The 25,923-nt window shown below is 39.3% G+C and overlaps 1 protein-coding gene across 12 annotated transcripts in view; it reads left to right on the top strand.

The window, feature by feature from the left end:
- Positions 1 to 25,923, top strand: part of LOC121642759 (protocadherin alpha-2-like) — a 204,261-nt gene that overhangs the window by 29,055 nt on the left and 149,283 nt on the right. The window contains exon 1 of one of the 12 annotated variants that reach the window (XM_041989660.1): positions 412 to 2,849. The exons of 6 other annotated variants lie outside the window; for them this stretch is intronic. In XM_041989660.1, coding sequence (XP_041845594.1) covers positions 441 to 2,849 — 2,409 coding nt within the window. In that variant the 5' untranslated portion in view covers positions 412 to 440. Of the gene's footprint in view, positions 1 to 411; positions 2,850 to 6,685; positions 6,956 to 8,795; positions 9,050 to 13,369; positions 15,801 to 18,751; positions 21,274 to 21,920; positions 24,378 to 25,923 lie in introns of those variants that run through there. 5 more of the 12 variants (XM_041989695.1, XM_041989693.1, XM_041989677.1 and 2 more) reach the window with 5 other exon arrangements.

Genomic DNA, 25,923 nt, shown 5'->3' with positions numbered 1-25,923 from the left:
GCTGTCCATGGTGTTGAAATAACAGGTTAACTTGTTATGCTGTATATATATATATATATATATATATATATATATATATATATATATATATATATATATATATATATATATATGAACATTTATATTTTAAAAATGAATGCAGATCATTATTGGTAGATATGTGGTATCTACAAGAACAATTAAAATGGTGAAACACTGGTATTAATGACTGTGCTGTTTTACGATCATTGTATTCCCATATTTGATAGAGCGGTTTTTAAAAATGTTTCTTTTCATAATACCAGCCTCTGGGTGTCACTATGAAAAAAGAAAATCTTAATCTATTTCATCTCTCCTCCCACAACCCGTTCTTTGTCATACAGAGCAGAGTCAAACACCACGCCAGCCGATAAGATAAAGACGCTCCTATCGCACAAAAATTCGATGATCAGAGGATTAGAATGATCTTTAAGCTTCTAACGTGGTGTTGTAATTATATCTGTTTATGGATAATGATGGACGATCGTAGAAACACTCGAAGAAGGGACTGCTCCTCGATAGCCTTTTATTTGGCTCTACTGCTTTGCTCAGGACAACAGGCTTCGGCTCAGATAAGGTACTCCATACCAGAGGAGGTAAAAGAAGAAAGTGTTGTTGGAAATGTTGCTAAAGATCTTGGCCTTGACATCACATCTTTGACTGATCGACGGTTCCGTGTTGTATCTGGGAGTAAGAACCTTAATTTTGACGTTAACCCGGAAAGTGGCGCATTATTTGTCAGAAACCATATCGACAGAGAGAAGCTCTGTCAAGGAAGCAGTGCTTGCCTTATGGAGTTAAAAATACTTGTAGAAAACCCTTTGGAAATCCACTACGTAAGTGTAGAAATCACTGATGTGAATGACCATTCTCCTAGTTTCCCTGAAAGAGATCAGACATTTGAAATTGCAGAGCAAACGCTACCAGGAAAGAAATTTCAGTTACACACTGCTCGCGACCCAGATGCCGGAATAAATTCTATTCGTACGTATACTTTAACACCAAATGATTATTTTGACATTAATATACGTCAAAGTGATGCTGGAAAGATTCCATTTTTAGTCCTGAAGAAATCTTTAGACAGAGAACAAACTAACACTCACACTTTAGTGGTTACGGCAGTTGATGGAGGTAAACCTTCACGATCAGGTACGCTAAATGTTTCCATTATTGTTCTTGACATTAATGATAATCGTCCCATATTTACTCAAGATATTTACCAACTGTCAATAAAAGAAAACATTCCTGTCGGTACATCTGTCTTTAGAATGAATGCGACAGATCTCGACGAAAATACTAATGGAGAAATTGAATACAGACTTGGCAAAACCTTGTCTAGAAAGGTGTATGAAATTTTTGAATTGGACAAATTAACCGGAGACATTGTAGTAAAAGGTGCAGTGGACTTTGAAGACAATGACGTATATGAACTGGATGTTGAGGCATCCGATAAAGGAACACCTCCATTAACCGGTGAGTGTCGAGTGATAATAAAAATCATAGACGTTAATGATAATCATCCAGAAATTGAAATCACATCATTGTCCAATACTGTGCCTGAAAACTCGAAGCCTGGAACAGTAATTTCACTTCTAAGTGTGTCAGATAAAGATTCTGATATAAACGGAAAAATAGTATCAACGATAATCAATGAGGTACCTTTTGAATTAAAACCTTCCTTTAAGGAAAACACATATTCTGTTATTACTAAAGAAACGTTGGATCGGGAAGAGCTGTCGCATTATGAAATAACAGTAAAGGCCACCGACTGTGGCGAACCTCCGTTATCTACATATAAAACTCTAAGCATTGACATTTCAGATGTGAATGACAACAGTCCGCACTTCTCGCAAAATCCATTATACGTTTACCTGATAGAAAACAACGTTGCTGGAGCGTCAATATTTTCGGTAAGCGCATCAGACAAGGATCTGAATGACAATGCAGCGATTTCTTATCAAATTGTGAGAGAAGGGAATCACAACGACATAATGTCCTTCCTAAATATACATTCAGAAACAGGAGAGATTTCTGCACTAAAAGGTTTTGACTTTGAAAGACTGAAAACTTTTCAGTTCCAAGTTGTTGCCACAGATTCAGGAACTCCGTCTCTAAGCAGCAATGTCACAGTGAACGTGTTCATTCTGGATCAGAACGACAACGCTCCAGTCATCCTGTATCCAGTCAGCTCCAACGGTTCTGCTGAAGGTGTGGAGGAGATTCCCCGCAATGTGAACGCAGGACACTTGGTGACTAAAGTCAGAGCCTATGATGCTGATATAGGATATAACGGCTGGTTGCTGTTCTCACTGCAGGAAGTTACTGACCACAGTCTCTTCGGTTTGGACCGCTATACAGGACAGATCAGAACACTTCGCTCATTCACAGAGACAGACGAGGCTGAGCATAAACTGGTCATACTGGTCAAAGACAATGGGAACGTTTCACTCTCAGCAACAGCTACTGTGATTGTCAAACTTGTGGAGCCCAAAGAGGCTTTTGCAGCTTCTGATGTGAAAAGTTCAGCAAACGTAAACGAGGAGGATAATGTCACTTTTTACCTCATCATAACACTTGGTTCAGTTTCAGGTCTTTTTCTGATCAGTATTTTTGTGCTGGTCGCAATGCAGTGCTCAAAATCAACAGACTACACTTCGAAATATCTACAAGAGACTAATTATGATGGAACATTGTGTCACAGCATCCAGTACAGATCTGGAGACAAACGATATATGTTAGTTGGACCAAGAATGAGTATAGGATCTACTATTGTCCCTGGCAGTAATGCAAATACGCTGGTCCTACCAGACAGAAGACGCCCATCTGTGGAGGTAAGATTTAATAATTAAGTTGCTTATAAATCCTGCTGTGGGCGTTATGTGTGAAATGGAGACCTTTACCAACTGGGTATTTTTGTTACCTAAAATGATTGGCTCAGGTGTACATATGATGGCTGTTCATAAAGCTGAAAGAGCGGGCAGATTTCTAAAGTTACAATAATACCGAATCGTATTGCATTAATGATCTCTGGGGTGAGCATTTTAAAAAAATGCATTGATGCTTATAAGTTCAAATCACGCTAAAACAGGGATGAGATAGAAAGAGAAATCAAACAGAAATCGAAAATGTAAGAAATAAATGCATTATTCCAGCCTCTGGGTGTCACTATTATATCGTAGGAAAATTAAAGACTAGACTGTCCATCCCCTTTCAAGGATAATGCTTCCTGGTGAGGAGTACAGAGGAGGTTTTATAACCCGCACAAGCCGATGGATGGACGTTTCAAGTGCCGTAACAGCAGGTTTAACAAAATAATTAGTTGCGGTAGGGAAAGACTACTTTGTGTCTTTGTTTTGTTAGATTACAATGGCGACTACAACGAAAGCTCGTGTGACGAGCTGCTTCGGGTTTGCTTTTCATCTGGCCTTACAGCTGCTTTTCAGAACACAGGCTTTCGCTCAGATCCGGTATTCCGTTCCAGAGGAGGTAAAAGATGGAACTGTTGTTGGAAATATTGCCAAAGATCTTGGGCTTGACATTATGACTTTGACTGACCGACGTTTTCGGATTGGGTCTGGATCTAAGGATGCTTTCTTTGAAGTAAACCAAGACAATGGAGCTTTGTATGTCCACAAGAAAATCGACAGAGAGGAGCTCTGTCAAGGAAGTGGTGCATGTCTGTTGGAGCTTAAAATTCTTGCCGAAAATCCTTTGGAAATGCATTACGTGACCGTAGAAGTAACAGACATGAATGACCATTCTCCTAATTTTCCCGAAAAACAGCAGATATTTGAAATAGGTGAGCATACGTTGCCAGGAAGGCGTTTCCAGCTGCATGCTGCGCGCGACCCTGACGCTGGAGTAAACTCCATTCGCTCCTATACGTTAACGTTAAACGACCACTTTGAATTAGATATCCGTAAAATTGATGAAGAAAAAATACCATTTTTGGTATTGAAGAAGTCATTGGACAGAGAGCGAAAATATGAACATTATCTAGTATTGACAGCAGTTGATGGAGGTAAACCTCCAAGATCAGGGACATTAAACGTGTCCATTGTTGTTCTAGACAGTAATGACAATCGTCCAATATTCAGTCAAGAGACTTACGAAATAATGATTCCAGAAAATGTACCATTTGGTACACTAATACTTGAATTGAATGCGACTGATCAAGACGAAGACACAAACGGTGAAATAGAATATAGCCTCGGGAAAACTTTAAGGCGGAAAGTCTATGATACCTTTGAACTGGACAAAGTAAGCGGAAAAATTCGAGTAAAAGGCATGATAGACTATGAGGAAAATGAAGTTTATAAACTTGATGTTGAAGCGTCTGATAAAGGAGCACCCCCGCTGACAGGCGAGTGTCGGGTCATCATTAAAATAAAAGATGTAAACGATAATCCACCAGAAATTGAAATTACTTCACTGTCAAAAACATTGCCAGAAGACTCCAAGCCAGGAACCGTCATTTCACTACTCAGTGTGACGGATAAAGATTCTGACGTTAATGGGAAAGTAATTACAGGCATCATCTCCAACGGGCCTTTCGAATTAAAGCCATCATATAAGGAAAATATATATTCAATTATTACAAAGGAGCTTTTAGATCGAGAGGAGATGACTGAATATGAAATAACGATAAAAGCCACTGACTGTGGCGAGCCATCCTTAACCAGTTCTAAATCTTTTAGCGTTCAGATATCTGATGTAAATGACAACAGTCCTCAATTTCCCCAAAGCCCATTATACTTTTATTTAACAGAAAATAACGTTGCTGGAATGTCAGTATTCTCTGTGAGCGCAACGGACAAAGATGTGAACGAAAATGCAGCTATCTCATACCAAATTCTGAGAGAAGGGCGATCAAACGACATGATGTCTTTCCTAAACATAAATTCGGATAATGGAGAAATATCAGCTCTGAAGAGTTTTGACTTTGAAAGACTGAAAACTTTCCAGTTCCAAGTGGTTGCCACAGATTCAGGAACTCCGTCTCTAAGCAGCAACGTCACAGTGAACGTGTTCATTCTGGATCAGAACGACAACGCTCCAGTCATCCTGTATCCAGTCAGCTCCAACGGTTCTGCTGAAGGTGTGGAGGAGATTCCCCGCAACGTGAACGCAGGACACTTGGTGACTAAAGTCAGAGCCTATGATGCTGATATAGGATATAACGGCTGGTTGCTGTTCTCACTACAGGAAGTTACTGACCACAGTCTCTTCGGTTTGGACCGCTATACAGGACAGATCAGAACACTTCGCTCATTCACAGAGACAGACGAGGCTGAGCATAAACTGGTCATACTGGTCAAAGACAATGGGAACGTTTCACTCTCAGCTACAGCTACTGTGATTGTCAAACTTGTGGAGCCAAAAGAGGCTTTTGCAGCTTCTGACGTGAAAAGTGCAACAAAAGTAAACGAGGAGGATAATGTCACTTTTTACCTCATCATAACACTTGGCTCAGTTTCCGTCCTCTTTCTCATCAGTATCATTGTGCTGATTGCAATGCAGTGCTCAAAATCCACAGACTATACTTCTAAATATCTACAAGAGGCTAATTATGATGGAACATTGTGTCACAGCATCCAGTACAGATCTGGAGACAAACGGTACATGTTAGTGGGACCCAGACTGAGTATAGGATCTACTATTGTTCCTGGCAGCAATGCAAATACACTCGTGCTACCTGACAGGAGAAAAGCACTTGAAGAGGTAAGACATGCTCTTACTAACCCCTAGCTTGTGTTTGTTAACAAAGTATCTAATTCATATATATATATATATATATGTACTCTTTAATATCTTTGTCACTTAGTGCCTCCATGCATATCCAACGGTAGCCGTTCCTTGTTTAACATAAAACTAGAAAACCTGATTGGTAACTTGGGTTTATCAGTTGCACTTTTGATAATAGGATTATGTCTCTCCAGTCATAAGGGTTTCCTTGTTTTATTGTTGCTTTTTCTTTGCAAAGAGAATCATTATATATAACATATAATTTGATGTAATACCTGTAGCTTAATTTTGCTCAATAATTCAAGAACCACGTTTGAATATGCAATTAGATTGTCTAGCAGCACCATTTGTCAAAAGTCTTGAGGTCCATCCATTTAAGCACCTTGCAAGAGCTTCATAACTGACAAGGAAGCGCTTTGGTTCAGGAACACAATGTCTAAAGTTGTCGCTGTCCATGGTATTGAACCAGAAAGCTCATTGCAATAAAGACTGAACCAGTGAAAAGATGACATTCTGTAAGTCTGCATTAAAATAGTAATTTTCCTACAGAACACTTGATGTGAGTTTATACATATTCAAAGTGGACCCCAACCCCCCCCCCCCCCCCCCCCCCCCCCCCCCAACCACATACACGCGAGTTTAGTACCCCCAGTACGTTAAGCGAACCATTTTACTGTTATTGTCAATAACAGGTGGATTGTAAGTTATGTTTCTATGCAATGAACAAAGCTACACAATGTTGTCCACTTGGTGTCACTGCAATATAACGAGCCTAAAGTAGAGATCGTCCCTCCCCAAAGCAAACCTTTTGTTTCGTGCTGCACAGCCCCAGAAACATTTGATGTAACAACGGGAGTATCACGGGACCTTGAGATGATCGTGTCTAAAATAAATGTTACAAGTAAAGGCTTCTGTATACCCATGCGACTGAGAAACGATGGCGGGCGTTAGACAACCAAGTGACCACTGTTGGCGTGTTTTTCAATTGATTCTACTGCTGATTTGCGGAAAGCATGCTGAGGCTGAATTAAGGTACTCTATTCCGGAGGAAGTCAAAGACGGAACCGTTGTGGGAAACGTTTCCAAGGATCTTGGTCTGGACAAAGCATCTTTAATGTATCGAAGGTTACGTGTTGTATCTGGATCTAAGGACACTTTCTTTGAAGTAAATACGGATACTGGTGCCTTACAGGTTCGTAAAAAAATCGACAGAGAAGAGCAATGTGACAGGGAAGGAGCATGTTTAATGGAGCTTAAAATTCTGGTTGAAAACCCCTTGGAAATGCACCATGTTATTGTGGAAATAATTGACGTAAATGATCACTCCCCCAAATTTCCAGAAAAAGAACAGCACTTTGAAATAGCTGAGCATACCTCTCCAGGTACACGTTTCCAGCTACACGCGGCCCATGATCCTGATGCAGGGACAAACTCCATCCGTACATATACATTAACGTCAAACGATCACTTTGATGTTGAAATTAATCAGAACGACGAGGACAGAGTACCATTTCTATCACTGAAAAAGTCACTCGACAGAGAACAGCAGAACAATATTTTGTTATATGTTACAGCAATAGATGGAGGTAAACCTCCAAAGTCAGGAACACTTAATGTTTCAATTACTGTTCTTGATAGTAACGATAACCGTCCGACCTTCAGCCAGGAGACTTACCAAATAGAAATATATGAAAACACCCCGGTTGGCAATATTCTTACGACAGTGAATGCAAATGACCCAGATGAAGGCATTAATGGAGAAATAGAGTACAGACTTAGCAAAGCATTAGCTCGTAAAATTGACGACATCTTTGAATTAGAAAGCTTAACTGGGCAAATTAAACTGAAAGGCGCGATGGACTTTGAGGAATCTGAAATTTACAAGCTCGATGTTGAGGCATCTGACAAAGGAACGCCTCCATTAATAGGAAGATGTCGGTTAATTATAAAGGTAAAAGACGTAAATGATAATGCGCCAGAAATAGAAGTCACGTCGCTGTCAAACACTGTATCTGAAGATTCTATGCCTGGCACAGTTATTTCACTTATAAGTGTAACGGATAAAGACTCTGGTTTAAATGGAAAAATAATTTTACGCTTAACAAATGATGTACCTTTTGAATTGAAGCCCTCTTATAAAGATAACATATATTCACTTGTCACAAAGGAGCACCTGGATCGAGAAAAGGTGTCACATTATGAAATAACAATACTAGCTACTGATTGCGGTGATCCACCCTTATCTACTGTTAAGACAATAAGTGTTCTAATTTCAGATGTGAATGACAACAGTCCACAATTCGACCAAAATCCATTGCAGTTTTATCTGCCAGAAAATAATGTTGCTGGTGAGTCAATATTCTCCGTGAGAGCCATAGACAATGATATTAATGAAAACGCTGTTATTTGTTTCCATATTACAAGAGGGGGGAGTGAAAACGATGTAACACCGTTCATTAATATCAATTCAGATAACGGACAAATATCTGCCCTCAAAAGTTTTGACTTTGAAACATCGAAAACGTTCCAGTTCCAAGTTGTTGCCACAGATTCAGGAACTCCGTCTCTAAGCAGCAACGTCACAGTGAACGTGTTCATTCTGGATCAGAACGACAACGCTCCAGTCATCCTGTATCCAGTCAGCTCCAACGGTTCTGCTGAAGGTGTGGAGGAGATTCCCCGCAACGTGAACGCAGGACACTTGGTGACTAAAGTCAGAGCCTATGATGCTGATATAGGATATAACGGCTGGTTGCTGTTCTCACTGCAGCAAGTTACTGACCACAGTCTCTTCGGTTTGGACCGCTATACAGGACAGATCAGAACACTTCGCTCATTCACAGAGACAGACGAAGCTGAGCATAAACTGGTTATACTGGTCAAAGACAATGGGAACGTGTCACTCTCAGCAACAGCTACTGTGATTGTCAAACTTGTGGAGCCCAAAGAGGCTTTTGCAGCTTCTGATGTGAAAAGTGAAACAAAAATAGTAGAAGAGGACAATGCCACTTTTTATCTGATGATAACTTTGGGCTCAGTTTCACTTCTTTTTGTTATCAGCATCATTGTGCTGATTGCAATGCAGTGCTCAAAATCTACAGACTATACTTCTAAATATCTACAAGAGACTAATTATGATGGAACATTGTGTCACAGCATCCAGTACAGATCTGGAGACAAACGGTACATGTTAGTTGGACCAAGAATGAGTATAGGATCTACTATCGTTCCTGGCAGTCATGCAAACACTCTTGTGCTACCTGACAGAAGACGAACATCTGAAGAGGTAAGCTGCTACACATAAGCGCACGAGGGAAACTTTGGTTGACGTTTTGACTAATAACATTATTATTAAATTGACACACGCGCTCAACAAGATGATAAAATAAAAATAAATAAACACACGCTTGCACAGAAAAAGACGTAGGCCTAAATATTTTTATAGATTTACCAACACGGATTTAAAGAATAAAGCGACAGACATGTCTGGTTGATGTTGCTGTGCATTGCGATAAAACTGTATTATTGTTTGATGTTTTTTCTTGCTCCTGTTGTTTCCATAAAAGTGCCCACTTACATTATAATTATTATTATTAATATCATTTTTTGACGAAAAATGAAAAGGTGAACATTCTTGGTGTTACTGTGTGAGGAAGACAGCGTTGAAAGAAAAGCTTTATGTAAAACATATTAGTCCTTATTTGTGGAATGGGATTTTCACATTTCAGGAGTGGGCGCATGTACATTCACAGGATTATTAGGCTTGTATAATTTTGTTATGAGTGAAAGCAGTACAGATTATTTCAAATATGACTTGATATATTATTTTTCAGACATGATGGTTCTGTTATTATTTAAGTTGTGATGCATTGCTATTAGAAAGCATAAAGAATTTAGAACTTCACAGAATTTCGTGCTTTCATGAATTTAATTTTAGACAAATTATTTTGATTGCTTTTGATAAAGTTACTATTATATATCACATTAAAGACGCCATAAGAACAAATAAATAAATTCAGGACACTTTTTTTTTTATCGATCTAAAACGTAAATAAATAACTTTATCTCAAACGCTTGAAAATATTCTACAGATTACTTGTGTCAAATCTCTTTGTCAATTATAAAAACGCCAAATTTAAACTGAACTTACCTTTAAAATAGTGTTGTGTCAATTTTAACTGACGAAATGCACAATCACACACATTCACTAGGTGGCGGAACCATGTCAGTATAACGCCGGTGAAAGTCTAAGCCGGTCTCTTGGATACATGAGTCCATCCCTTCAGAGTGGAGACAACATTTAGCTGACAGGTTTGGACTAAGCTGACGGGGACTGTTTTTGAATTTTGTGAAATACATTCTTCGAAGAGAAGAAAATATTTCTTGCTGTGATGGAAACAAAAATCTAGAGTTTTTGAAAACAATGGAGCCGTTTTCGTTTCTATTTACGGCTCGAAATATGCAACAAAGAAACGGGGACTTATGGCGACCACGATCACCAGTGCTCGACGTTTTGATTTTGTTCTTATTCATCGAAGCAGCTTCCACACAAATGAAATACACGATTTCCGAAGAGCTAAAAGAAGGAAGTTTTGTTGGGAATATAGCGAAGGATCTGGGTATAGACCTAAATATGATGAAGCAGCGAGGGTTTCGCATTATGTCCAGCTCGACTGAATCTCTTTTTAAGGTAAATGAGAACGACGGGGTCTTATATACTAAACATCAAATAGACCGAGAGGAAGTGTGCAAGGATATGGCTGTGTGTTTGATTAACCTCAAAACTGTTCTTGAAAACCCACTAGAAATACATTATGTCACAGTGGAGATAGCGGATTTAAACGACCACTCTCCCACTTTTCCTGAAAAAACAAAGAGGCTTGAGATTCCAGAGTCTGCATTGCCAGGAACTCGATATCAGTTACAAAAGGCGCACGATCCGGATGGTGGCATAAACTCTGTTCAACAGTACAGCATTAATAATAATGATCATTTTCGTTTAGAGATTAAAGATCGTGGAAGAGATGGTAAAACCCCGATTTTACAGTTACAGAGGCAGCTTGACAGAGAGACCAAAAGCGTACATAAACTGGTGCTAAAAGCTATTGATGGTGGAACCCCGCCAAAGACGGGCACAATTGAAATATTTATTGATGTTGCAGATGTTAATGATAACATGCCAGTATTCACTAAAGACACATATGCAGCGGTCCTTCAGGAAAATGCTCCAGTTGGCACAACAGTCATCCAAGTTAACGCAACTGATTTGGATGATGGTACCAACGGCGAAGTCGTTTATTCATTTGGCAATGATGTAAAAGACAAAATTCGAGAGCTATTTCATATAGATTCTGTTACTGGGGAGATAACCGTTAAAGGCTATGTAGATTTTGAGGAACAAGACAGTTATGACATTGATATACAGGCTTCAGATAAGGGAGCTGTTTCATTAAAAACAGGTAAAAGCGTTATCATTAAAATTGAAGACAGAAACGACAATCCTCCTGAGATAGAAGTAGCATCCCTTTCAACTGCAATTTCAGAGGACTCCACACCAGGAACAACCGTAGCGCTTCTAAGCATTACGGATTTGGACTCTGGGATAAATGGCAAAATAATAAGCTACGTCCTTGAAGACAGTCCTTTTACATTAACTCCATCAATTCAAGATAATATGTTCGCTGTAACAACAAAGTCACAACTGGACAGAGAAGAACAATCAAGATACGACATTACAATAATAGCCAAGGACACAGGGGAACCAGCATTAACATCAGAAAAGACAATAAGCTTGTATGTGTCAGATACAAATGATAATTGTCCCAAGTTTTCAGCAAGCCCCTATACCTTCTACATTATGGAAAATAATCCACCAGGAGCATCTGTGTTTTCTGTACGCGCATCTGACCGTGACGAAGGAGATAATGCTCTTATTTCTTACAATATTTTCAGGATTCCATACAACGAAAATAAAGTGACATCATTCCTTAATATCAACGCAGAAACTGGAGATATTTTGGCACTAAAAAGTTTTGACTTTGAAGCACTGAAAACTTTTCAGTTCCAAGTTGTTGCTACAGATTCAGGAACTCCGTCTCTAAGCAGCAACGTCACAGTGAACGTGTTCATTCTGGATCAGAACGACAACGCTCCAGTCATCCTGTATCCAGTCAGCTCCAACGGTTCTGCTGAAGGTGTGGAGGAGATTCCCCGCAACGTGAACGCAGGACACTTGGTGACTAAAGTCAGAGCCTATGATGCTGATATAGGATATAACGGCTGGTTGCTGTTTTCACTGCAGGAAGTTACTGACCACAGTCTCTTTGGTTTGGACCGCTATACAGGACAGATCAGGACACTTCGCTCATTCACAGAGACAGACGATGCTGAGCATAAACTGGTCATACTGGTCAAAGACAATGGGAACGTTTCACTCTCAGCAACAGCTACTGTGATTGTCAAACTTGTGGAGCCAAAAGAGGCTTTTGCAGCTTCTGATGTGAAAAGTGCAGCAAGAGATGATGAAGATAATAATGTGACTCTTTACCTGATGATAACTTTGGGCTCAGTTTCAGTTCTTTTCCTAGTCAGTATCATTGTGCTGATTGCAATGCAGTGCTCAAAGTCCACAGACTTTACTTCAAAATATCTACAAGAGACTAACTATGATGGAACATTGTGTCACAGCATCCAGTACAGATCTGGAGACAAACGGTACATGTTAGTTGGACCAAGAATGAGTATAGGGTCTACTATTGTGCCTGGCAGTCATGCAAACACACTGGTCCTACCTGACAGGAGACGTACTTCTGATGAGGTAAGAGTAACAGTTCAGCTCTTCTACGTCTTCAGTTATCAGTCGAATCTTTTCTTTCCATTCACCAGTTCGAAGCGGTGAGACATGCTTCCACTGATTTCTTTTGGATTTCTATAAGGGACTTCATAGTGGAGTGAATCAGTTGGCTGCTGGTTCAGAGCAGAACACTGCTCAGTTACTGCAAAATCTTGCATGTCTGAATATGTCGTATGACAAACTCGAATTGATATGTCCTTCTGTTGGAGATAGTAACTTAATTCATCAAATGGTGTTATTCGTGCAATCCCCCTAAATTTGCTTTTTTTTAGGGGGATTGCTCCTCACTTCGTGCACGTGTGATATGCAGTTGTGGTCTTAATAGTTCTGAAAACGTTCTGGAACATTGGCAGGAAATTCCCGCTGTTTTCAATTTTGTTAAACAAAACGTCTTTGATTAGGAAAGATGAAAATGTATTCATTTTAAAGGGGAAATATTGATGAACACGTCAGGAATCTCTGGCTCAGTTGTACTTTACATGCAATAACTTGATAGACTGATTTTATCTTTAGTTAAAGAAACATTTTTCAAATGATTTTTATATTACACAGATTTAAAATATTGCACTGCAGTGTGATTTCTGGACACTTGGTGTCAGTATAATAATAAATAATGTTAAAACATGTTTTCTTCATATCCACCGGACCATTCCCTGTCCTCTCAAACCATTATGAGGAGAGCCTTTCTTGTACTCGCGTGTTTAATTCCTAAAATTTATTTTTAATACGGTCTATGTTGGAAAACAGTTGCATGTGTCGGGAGAAATTAATATTATGATAAGAGCTTTTTAAAAACAAGGCTTTGGTTCAAACGTTTCATCTTCACGTCATGGAACAAAGGCTTCGACAAACATGGAAACCGGGGACAAAATGGATTGTATTCCTGACTTGTCTGATTCTGATATGGAGAAGTGCTTTGGGACAGTTCAGATATTCAGTCTCCGAGGAAGTTCAAGAAGGAACTGCTGTTGGAAATATCGCAAAGGATTTGGGGCTTGATAAAACCTCACTGAAAGAGAGGGGAATACGAATTGTCTACGATTCCACGGAGCCTCCCTTTAGAGTAAACCAAGATGATGGAATATTGTATGTGAATAAAAAACTAGACAGAGAGGAAATCTGTGACCGCATCAAGGTTTGCCTTTTCGAGTTAAAGACCGTCTTAGAAAACCCGCTTGAGGTCCATTATGTCAATGTTGAGATCCTGGACGTAAATGATCATGCACCAAGCTTTCCGGACATTAAAAAAACGTTAGAAATTTTTGAATCTGCATCAGTAGGAGCGAAATTTCAGTTACAGGCTGCGCGTGATGCTGATAGTGGTATATTATCCGTTCAGCAGTACAAATTGAGCCACAACGAATTTTTTCGTTTAGAGGTAAAAGATCGCGGCGAGGACCGTAAAACACCTAGTTTAGTTCTTCAAAAGCCTCTTGACAGGGAGTCAGTGAAGACCCATGAACTACTCTTGACAGCGTTGGATGGAGGTAAACCTCCAAAATCTGGTAACATGACAATAATTGTCAGTGTTTCCGATGTTAATGATAATCCTCCCGTTTTCTGTCAAGAGTCATATACAGCACAAGTGAGGGAAAATTGTCCGGTTGGTACGACTGTAATCCAAGTTAACGCAACAGATTTTGATGAAGGTTCAAACGGGGAAGTTGTGTATTCATTTGGCAATGATGTGGACGCGCGGGTACGTGCACTGTTTCATTTGAACCCAATGACTGGAGTCATTACTGTAGCAGGAGCTATAGATTTTGAAGACAGTGACAGGTATGAAATTGATATTCAGGCAGCTGACAAAGGTGCACCTACACTGACGACTGACAAAACTGTAATTATCAATATTGTTGACGTAAATGACAACGCACCAAAGATTGAAGTCACATCTTTTTCTCGCACGCTCCCAGAAGATTCAAAACCGGGAACAACAGTGGCGTTAATTAGCATTAAAGATTCCGATTCTGGTCTCAATGGAAAAGTGGTGTGCTTCATTAGCCAAGACCTTCCTTTTCTGCTCAGTCCATCTTTACAACGAAACATGTATTCTCTTGTGACCAAAACATTTTTGGACAGGGAAGAACAGTCCAGTTATAGTGTGTTAATTGTTGCAAAAGACACGGGTGAACCGCCCTTATCATCAGAGAAAAGTATAATGATTTTTGTGTCGGACGTAAATGATAACAGCCCTAAATTTTCTCAAAATTCATATGCTTTTTACATAGTGGAGAATAACAACCCGGGGGATACGATTTTATCGGTTACAGCCCGCGATCGTGATGAAGGTACAAATTCTCTTATTACATATCTTATTCTAAGAGATAGAGCAGATCAAAATCTGTTTATATCTTTTCTAAATATTAACTCAGAAACGGGCGATATTGTGGCGCTAAAAAGTTTTGACTTTGAAACACTGAAAACTTTCCAGTTCCAAGTTGTTGCCACAGATTCAGGAACTCCGTCTCTAAGCAGCAACGTCACAGTGAACGTGTTCATTCTGGATCAGAACGACAACGCTCCAGTCATCCTGTATCCAGTCAGCTCCAACGGTTCTGCTGAAGGTGTGGAGGAGATTCCCCGCAATGTGAACGCAGGACACTTGGTGACTAAAGTCAGAGCCTATGACGCTGATATAGGATATAACGGCTGGTTGCTGTTCTCACTGCAGGAAGTTACTGACCACAGTCTCTTTGGTTTGGACCGCTATACAGGACAGATCAGGACCCTTCGCTCATTCACAGAGACAGACGAGGCTGAGCATAAACTGGTTATACTGGTCAAAGACAATGGGAACGTTTCACTCTCAGCAACAGCTACTGTGATGGTCAAACTTGTGGAGCCCAAAGAGGCTTTTGCAGCATCTGATGTGAAAAAAACAGGAAACGACCAAGAAGAATATAATGTAATATCTTATTTGATTGTAACTTTGGGCTCGGTTTCAGTTCTTTTTCTCATCAGCATTATTGTGCTGATTGCAATGCAGTGCTCGAAATCCACAGACTATACATCTAAATATCTACAGGAAACTAACTATGATGGGACACTATGTCACAGCATCCAGTACAGATCTGGAGACAAACGATACATGTTGGTTGGACCCAGAATGAGTATAGGACCTGTAGTTGGCAGCAATGCAAATACACTCGTGCTGCCTGACAGGAGACGCACTTCTGAAGAGGTAAGGTCAAGTTTTTAATTGTTCCCTGAGTTACTTAACTTTGAATATCTGATATTCTCTGCAGAACTGATTTTATTATGTTATTTTTACATTTTCACCTGCTTGGAGATTGTCTCTCTGCAGCTGTTTTCAAAATTTACTCTTTTATGGTAATCAGTCTTAAAGTTACTGGACTTAAACATGATTGTTTGAATACTGATCATAATCTTTCCTTTGACACTTTATATGAAGCTTTTTTTAATTCAGTGAAATGCAGTTTGTTGTTTTGCGGTTGTAATTCTGGTTATGTCTGGGAAATACATGTTCATTACTTAGACTGATTCGATTAAAGCTAGAAGTGACATCATTAAAAGGACAGTATATGGTGCTTATATGCCTGATGACGATGATTGGTGGCACATCTCGTTTTCATTTTCATGCTAGGTTGGTTTAGAAAAAAAGATGGTGTGTAAGTTGTTGCTGTCCGTGGTGCTGAACAAGTCTAATTCCACTTTGGGTTTTCTCTGGTAACCCAACACACTGACTCGAATTTTGATGGTATTTGTTAATGTGATCTCTTATGGAAAGAGCATACATATGTCAGTCTGTAAAAAGTCTTTTGAAATAAGTATTAACTGTTTAGTAATGGTGGAAAGCACTTTGGTTTTTCTTTTTTATAAGGTTAACATAGGAAATAACTTTTTGGCATATACAAAATCTATAGAAGTCACATTATTGTACATTTAGCCTTTATTTCAAATGCAACTTTGCAGCTTAATAACCTGTCATGTGGGGTCAAGAGTAATGACAAAAGAAATAAATCACAGGAACAGTGGTTTGCATGTTTATAGCTTAAAAATTAAATTTACACATAAATGAATCTATGAGCGAAAATTTGCATTGTGCTAACAAGTAAATCGAGGAATTGAATCAATTTTGGGAAGCAAGCGTGGAAGCAAAACTGCACAAATGCTACCTATTTTCAGTGTTTCCTTTTTACATCATGGAACAACTGCAATGCCAAACACTTAGAGCTTGGACAACATGGGTTGTATGCACAATGCTGTTGGTTCCGTTTTGCAGCAGTGCAGGAACTGCTATTAGAAATATAGCAAAACATTAGGGTCTTGATAACACCGCATTGAAAGAGAGGAGGATCCGTATCCTCTACAGCTCCAGACCCTCCGTTTAGAATAAATCAAGATGATGGTATCTTGTATGTAAACTGAAAAACGTAACAGAGAAAAAAATGTGTGGCAGCAAGGTTTGTGTCACTGACGTAAAAACAGTGCTAGAAAATCCCCTGGAGGTCCATTACATCACCGATCAGATTGTGGATGTAAATTATCATTCACCAAGCTTTCCGGAAAACAAAAAGTAATGTAAGCCATTTCTGAATCTGCAACACCAGGAGAACGATTTCAGTTAAAAGCTGCATGTGACGTTGATAGAGGGTCTTTTCCCACTCAGCAATACAAATTGAGTCACAATTTTGGTTTAGAGGTAAATGATCATGGTGAAGATCGGTTTAGCTCTTCAAAAGCCAGACAGAGAATTCATCAAGACCCATTAGCTACCCTTGACAGCGTTGGATGGAGGTAAACCTCCAAAATCTGGTAACATGACAATAACTGTTGACATGAACTGAGCATAAACTGGTCATACTGGTCAAAAACAATGGGAACATTTCACTCTCAGCAACAGCTACTCTGATTATCAGGCTTTTTGAGCCCAAAGAGCCTTTTGTAGCTTCTGATGTGAAAAGTGCAGCAAGAGATGATGAAGATAATAATGTGACTCTTTACCTGATGATAACTTTGGGCTCAGTTTCAGTTCTTTTTGTCATCAGCATCATTGTGCTGATTGCAATGCAGTGCTCAGTCCACAGACTATACTCTAAATATCGGTGAGAGACTAATTATGGTGGAACTCTGTGCCCCAACAGGACAGATCTGAAGATAAATGCACAAATTAGTTGGACCCAGAATGAGTATAGGATCTACTATGGTGCCTGGGAGTCATGCAAATACACTTGGTGCTACCTGACAGGTGACATACTTCTAAAGAGGTGAACTCAACAGTCTAACCTTGAATTTGTCATGTAAAAGTGACAAAGTAAATTTGTCACATTTATGTCAACTATGATGTATCCATTCTACTTTGATCAAGTACCCTATTGAGTCCCTATAATAGCAGCCTAATATTTTCACAGTATTTGAATTTGATAGATTTGATTGAGGACTGTGTATGTGTGAATGCAGGCACATTTTTTGTCATAAAATTTTACAAGAAGAAATTATTAGAATGAGAAACAGATAGTCTATTATCTCAGACAGAGCTTATTTGTACTATATGAAATTACTGAAGAAAGCTTTATTTTCACAATGTGGATTTACTTTGTTTGCATCCATTTATTCACTTTATACAGTTACATCACAATATTCAGTGTCTGAGTCAGTTGATATAGCGCATTGATTGACATCTCCCTAGATTTTATGCTTTGTTCCACCAAATAGTAGGCTGTGTGCCAGAATAAGTCATTACTGAGAGACGAGAGGGACGAATCTTTACGAGAGGTAGTCGGCTTATATGTCAAAGTACGCTGTTGTGGTCGTTAGTTACTAGGTTGTAATTTTCAATGGTGCTGAAACATTGGTGGCCAATAACTGCTTTTTTATAGATAAATTCTGTAATGTGAAAAATGAGAATAATAGTAAAGAAAAAAACTCTAAAGTGAAGACAAATTTTACCGCAATTTGCGGTAAAATTAAAAATACATTTTCTTTCTTGTCAAACACCATTTTTTCAAGGCACGTTTGTTTTCATAAGCATTTGCTCTGATATACAATATCGTACTGCATTGTGACTACCAGACACTTGGTGTCAGTATAATGTCAAATAATGCTTTACATGTTTTCTTAATATCCAACAGACCCCTCTTCGCTCAAACCATTATTGGAAGAAACTCCTAAGTGCTTGCGTATTGAATCCACAATATGTATCTTTTAAATCCTTTCTTTTGGAGAACAGCTGCACTGTGATGGTAAATTTGTCGGATGAAATCTACGCTGGTACAGTATAAAATAAAAGCTTTATAAAAGACGATTGAGTTTAAACGTTTCATCGTCACATCATGGAACAAAGGCTTCGACAAACATGGAAACCGGGGACAAAATGGATTGTATTCCTGACTTGTCTGATTCTGATATGGAGAAGTGCTTTGGGACAGTTCAGATATTCAGTCTCCGAGGAAGTTCAAGAAGGAACTGCTGTTGGAAATATCGCAAAGGATTTGGGAATTGAAAAAGCCGCACTGAAAGAGAGGGGAATACGTATCGTCCACGGTTCAACAGAGCTCCCATTTAAAGTAAATCAAAATGATGGCATTTTGTATGTAAACAAAAAGCTGGACAGAGAGGAAGTCTGCGACCGCAGCAAGGTTTGTGTTATTGACGTAAAGACCGTCTTAGACAACCCGCTTGAGGTCCATTATATTACCGTAGAAATCCTGGATGTAAATGATAATGCACCAAGCTTTCCGGAAAAAGAAAACGTGTTGGAGATTTCTGAATCTGCGTTACCGGGAGCAAAATTTCAGTTACAGGCTGCGCGTGATGCTGATAGTGGTATATTTTCCGTTCAGCAGTACAAATTGAGCCACAACGAATATTTTCGTTTAGAGGTAAAAGATCGCGGCGAGGACCGTAAAACACCCAGTTTAGTTCTTCAAAAGCCGCTTGACAGAGAGTCAGTGAAGACCCATGCGTTGCATCTAACAGCGTTGGATGGAGGTAAACCTCCAAAATCTGGCAACATGACAATAATTGTCAGTGTTTCCGATGTTAATGATAATCCTCCCGTTTTCTGTCAAGAGTCATATACAGCACAAGTGAGGGAAAATTCTCCGGTTGGTACGACTGTAATCCAAGTTAACGCAACAGATCTGGATGAAGGTTCAAACGGGGAAGTTGTATATTCATTTGGCAATGATGTGGACGCGCGGGTACGTGCACTGTTTCATTTGAACCCAATGACTGGAGTCATTACTGTAGCAGGAGCTATAGATTTTGAAGAGAGTGACAGGTATGAAGTTGATATTCAAGCGTCTGATAAAGGTGCAGCTACATTGACGACTGACAAAATTGTAATAATCAATATTGTTGACGTAAATGACAACGCACCAAAGATTGAAGTCACATCTTTTTCACATGCACTACCAGAGGATTCGAAGCCAGGAAGGACAGTGGCGTTGATTAGTGTTACAGACTCAGATTCTGGTCTCAACGGAAAAGTGATGTGCTTCATTAGCCAAGACCTTCCTTTTCTGCTCAGTCCATCTTTACAAAATAACATGTATTCTCTGGTGATAAAAAATCTTCTGGACAGAGAAGAAGAGAGTAGTTATAGGGTGTTAATTGTTGCGAGAGACGCTGGGGAACCTTCCTTATCATCAGAAAAAAGTATAACAATTATTTTATCCGATGTAAATGATAACAGTCCTGAATTCTCACAGAGTCCATATATTTTCTACATTAACGAAAATAACAACGCGGGAGAGACTATTTTATCAGTTACAGCCAGTGATCGTGACGAGGGGAGTAATGCTGTTATTTCGTACTCTATTTTAAGGCATAGAGGACACGAAAATCTGTTCACATCATTTCTAAATGTTAACTCTGAAAATGGAGATATTGTAGCGCTAAAAAGTTTTGACTTTGAAACGCTGAAAACTTTTCAGTTCCAAGTTGTTGCCACAGATTCAGGAACTCCGTCTCTAAGCAGCAACGTCACAGTGAACGTGTTCATTCTGGATCAGAACGACAACGCTCCAGTCATCCTGTATCCAGTCAGCTCCAACGGTTCTGCTGAAGGTGTGGAGGAGATTCCCCGCAATGTGAACGCAGGACACTTGGTGACTAAAGTCAGAGCCTATGATGCTGATATAGGATATAACGGCTGGTTGCTGTTCTCACTGCAGGAAGTTACTGACCACAGTCTCTTTGGTTTGGATCGCTATACAGGACAGATCAGGACACTTCGCTCATTCACAGAGACAGACGAGGCTGCGCATAAACTGGTCATACTGGTCAAAGACAATGGGAACGTTTCACTCTCAGCAACAGCTACTGTGATTGTCAAACTTGTGGAGCCCAAAGAGGCTTTTGCAGCTTCTGATGTGAAAAGTGCAGCAAGAGACGATGAAGATAATAATGTGACTCTTTACCTGATGATAACTTTGGGCTCAGTTTCAGTTCTTTTCCTAGTCAGCATCATTGTGCTGATTGCAATGCAGTGCTCGAAGTCCACAGACTATACTTCGAAATATCTACAAGAGACTAATTATGATGGAACACTGTGTCACAGCATCCAGTACAGATCTGGAGACAAAAGGTACATGCTAGTTGGACCCAGAATGAGCATAGGATCTACAATTGTGCCTGGAAGCAATGCCAATACACTTGTGCTACCTGACAGGAGACGCCCATCCGGAGAGGTAAGGTTTCAAATAAATATATAGCTTATATAAGAATTTGAGTTCATTATCGTTGTTAATGATCTGTCTTTCCATATAATCTTGATTAACTTTTAAAGTTTAGTGTTTCCATAGAAATATTTCTATTTAAAAACTGAAATTCGTGTTAGATTTAAGGATTTTTTCCCCAGACACTCTACCTATTCGAGAGGTTAAAAATGTCCATGTCTTTTGAATTCACGGTTTTGTCTTCGTGATTTTATTCTCTTTTGAGCTTTAATGGCAATAATAAACGATATTTACATGACAAACGTTAGTCCTTTGCATCTAATACAACATAATACAACACAAGTAACGCTACAACGGCATTTTTTTCAAATCCACCCCGTTCTGTTGAATATCCCGTCTTGGAACATTATATTCTGCAAAGCACTGGCAACTTGTCAAACATGTATGAATAAGCGGCATAGAAAATGGATTGACGGATGGATGATCACTTTCTATTATATCCATGCAATTTGTGCAAATACAATCTACAACACTTGGTGTCACTGAAGTCCAGAATATACATGCATCTCAACGCACAGTACGTCACCAGCAGTATATTCTGCCCTTTTTGTTAAACAGCATAGTGCGACTTGATAGCAAGGGATTGAATTCTTTCTTTATAAAACACATCTTGGAAAACTATCAGGACGATTATGCGCTGAGTGGACTTAAAAATCAGGCGTATGTTGTGGACTATTTTCTATATTCTGAAAAACATGGATCACAGAAGAAGTAAAGCACGGAGGGAGCGACGGTGCTGGTTTATCCTTTTAATTGTTTTGGACGTTGTGTTCAGGGAAGCTTTTGCCCAAATTAGATATTCCATATCCGAAGAGGTTCCAGACGGAACCGTCGTTGGCAATATAGCTAAAGATCTGGGACTAGATAAAAGTGCTCTGAAAGACAGAAGATATCGCATTGTAGCGGGTTCAACCGAACCACTATTTGAGGTTAATCAGAACGACGGCATCCTGTTCTTGAAAAAGAGAATAGACAGGGAGGAGGTGTGCGAACGGAGCAGTCCATGCTTATTCAACTTGAAAACCGTGCTAGAAAATCCGCTTGAGATCCATTATGTGGCAGTGGAAATACTTGATATAAATGATCATTCTCCAGTTTTTCCAGAGAAAGAGAAAAGGCTTGAAATTTCAGAGTCGGCTCTACCGGGAGCGAGATTTCAGTTACAAGCCGCGCGCGATCCCGATGTAGGTCCGTTTTCTATTCAGAATTATAAACTTAGTCATAACGATCATTTCAGAGTAGAAGTCAAGGATCGAGGAGAAGACCATAAGGTACCATTTTTGGTCCTGCAGAAACAGTTAGATAGAGAAATAGCTGGGAAACATAGGCTGCACCTTACAGCCGTTGATGGGGGCAAACCGGCGAAGTCTGGTGAGATAGCAATAACTGTGGATGTAATTGATGTCAATGATAACTCTCCAGTATTCACCAAAGACGTGTATTCTGTTACCCTGAAAGAAAACGTACCGGTTGGCACCGTTGTGATTCAGGTTAATGCCACTGATATGGACTTAGGAGCAAACGGTGATATAATATATTCATTTGGTAATGAAGTTGACTCAAAATTAATGGAGCTCTTTGGCATAGATGAAAACACTGGTGAAATTAAAGTGACAGGTGATATAGATTTCGAGAAAGGTAAAATTTATGAAATTGATATTCAAGCGTCTGATAAAGGACAAGTCCCTTTAACGAGTGACAAAAGTGTTATGATAAGTGTCCTTGATGTTAATGACAATGCTCCTGAGATAGAAGTCACATCATTTTCTAGTTCAATCAGAGAAGACTCAAAAATAGGAACGACAGTGGCTCTCATTAGCACCAGTGATTTAGACTCTGGAATTAATGGTAAAGTCATCTGCACAATACAGCAAGACGTTCCTTTTACTTTATCTCCAGCATTAGAAGAAAACATGTATGCTGTTATAACCAAGTCACAGTTGGACAGGGAAGCAATTTCCTATTATGATGTCACAATTATCGCAAAAGACGCTGGAGATCCCTCATTTAAAACTGAAAAGACAATAAGAGTAGTTGTATCTGATGTAAATGATAACATGCCAGAGTTTTCATCAAGCCCCTACACATTTTATATTACTGAGAATAACAGTCCAGGAGCCTGTGTATTTTCAGTGAAAGCCCATGATCGTGACGAGGGTGATAATTCTCTAGTTGTTTACCAAATTTTGAGAGATGGAAGCGGAAACAACAAGTTATCCTCATTTTTAAACATCAACTCAGAAACTGGAGATATTTTGGCACTAAAAAGTTTTGACTTTGAAACACTGAAAACTTTCCAGTTCCAAGTTGTTGCTACAGATTCAGGAACTCCGTCTCTCAGCAGCAATGTCACAGTGAACGTGTTCATTCTGGATCAGAACGACAACGCTCCAGTCATCCTGTATCCAGTCAGCTCCAACGGGTCTGCTGATGGTGTGGAGGAGATTCCCCGCAATGTGAACGCAGGACACTTGGTGACTAAAGTCAGAGCCTATGATGCTGATATAGGATATAACGGCTGGTTGCTGTTCTCACTGCAGGAAGTTACTGACCACAGTCTCTTTGGTTTGGATCGCTATACAGGACAGATCAGAACACTTCGCTCATTCACAGAGACAGACGAGGCTGAGCATAAACTGGTTATACTGGTCAAAGACAATGGGAACGTCTCACTCTCAGCAACAGCTACTGTGATTGTCAAACTTGTGGAGCCAAAAGAGGCTTTTGCAGCTTCTGATGTGAAAAGTGCAGCAAAAGATGATGAAGATAATAATGTGACTCTTTACCTGATGATAACTTTGGGCTCAGTTTCAGTTCTTTTCCTAGTCAGTATCATTGTGCTGATTGCAATGCAGTGCTCAAAGTCCACAGACTATACTTCTAAATATCTACAAGAGACTAATTATGACGGAACATTGTGCCACAGCATCCAGTACAGATCTGGAGACAAACGGTACATGTTAGTTGGACCCAGAATGAGTATAGGATCTACTATTGTTCCTGGGAGTCATGCAAATACGTTGGTCCTACCTGACAGGAGGAGACCTTCTGATGAGGTAAGCCACATTAGAAAGTGCATATTTTTTGGGGCAACTTTTATTTTCAGTAATAGTGAATATGTTTTCTTATTACCGAATCAATCGATTAATGTTGGTTTTAGCAGCAAGTACTTTCAAATATGTTAAATAAATAGTAAAACCCCTGTTATAATTTACAGATTTTTCTAACTTTACATTTTCAAGACTATCCAACCATACCATCTTGGCATCATTCATCCAACAACCAAAAGCTGACTAGTATACAGTTTATTGGGGTGCCTATGTCACCCTCACTGACTATAGAACGGGAGAAGTGGAAAATCTTGTGCAAAATGAAGAATAACAGCAAGGGAAATAACTAACCACTTTGTTTCACTATCCATGGTGCTGAGCATGCAGGCTCTTTGGCAGGCTGCAATGATTTTACTTCAACTTTTACACAGCCTTAAAACCACACACTTCCAAAACTGCATGACACACATGAATACAGTGGTATGTCACCAGTTTAGGTCTGGGCAAAAAGGGAACATGCTGCACCCGAAATGAGAATAGCATTCACTCAATTTTTCAACAGCAAATGAAAAAAAATCTTAGTGCAGCATACCAAATCTACCAGTAACATCTTTTCTTCTGTTTTTGTTTTATTTTTGGGGGGGTGTTCATTTTGGGGGGGGGGGTACATCAATCCTGAAGTTTTGCATGAGTAAAATATATTGTATAATAAGCCTATTTATATTAAGTTTGCCTTGGTTATCTATCTATCTATCTATCTATCTATCTATCTATCTATCTATCTATCTATCTATCTATCTATCTATCTATCTATCTATCTATCTATCTATCTATCTATCTATCTATCTACCCCCCCCTCTCTCTCTCTCTCTCTCTCTCTCTCTCTCTCTCTCTCTATATATATATATATATATATATATATATATATATATATATATATATATATATATATATATATACTTGGTTGTACATTTAACTTTAGGTTTGCAACATTTCAGTACTGAAAAGGCCTTACTTCACAGTCGAAAGAACATTGTCAGTAAGTCAGCTCCGGTCTTCGAAGGCCACAGTCCTCCAGTTTTTCTATTTCTCACTGTTCTAACATACCTGACTCAAATTAATGAACTTCATAAGCTGTTGTATCGACTTTGGACACCTCTGCCATGAGTGAGTTTACCGATACGCAAAACCTGCAATCGCTGCCCCTTGTGTTGAAATAGTTAAGCTTCCATCTCTAGTGGTGATACAGTGATCACAGTATTTTACTTCTTGTAGCTACGTATAACAACAGACGGCAATCTGTGTGTTTTCTTGCAATTTACACTATCAGACCGTATTTAACTATAATTACATGGGCTTGTGAAAAAAGTGTGTAGCTTTTTCACCCTCCTTTCAATCCCAACTGCCTCTCAAAGTTGGGTAAAACCAAACCATCAAATGTAACAAGTCGTTCTGCAATGAAACATAAAGTCGCATGGTGTCAGTGTAATGTAAAAAGTCACTCTAAGACAGGAATATCTTCATTCTTTTTAGGGCACACATCTTTATTAGC

This window comes from Melanotaenia boesemani, chromosome 7, assembly GCF_017639745.1.
Source record: "Melanotaenia boesemani isolate fMelBoe1 chromosome 7, fMelBoe1.pri, whole genome shotgun sequence".
In the NCBI taxonomy this organism is placed as follows: domain Eukaryota; kingdom Metazoa; phylum Chordata; class Actinopteri; order Atheriniformes; family Melanotaeniidae; genus Melanotaenia; species Melanotaenia boesemani.
The sequence above is the reverse complement of the archived record's forward strand: the minus strand, read 5'-3'. Positions and strand labels throughout refer to the sequence as shown.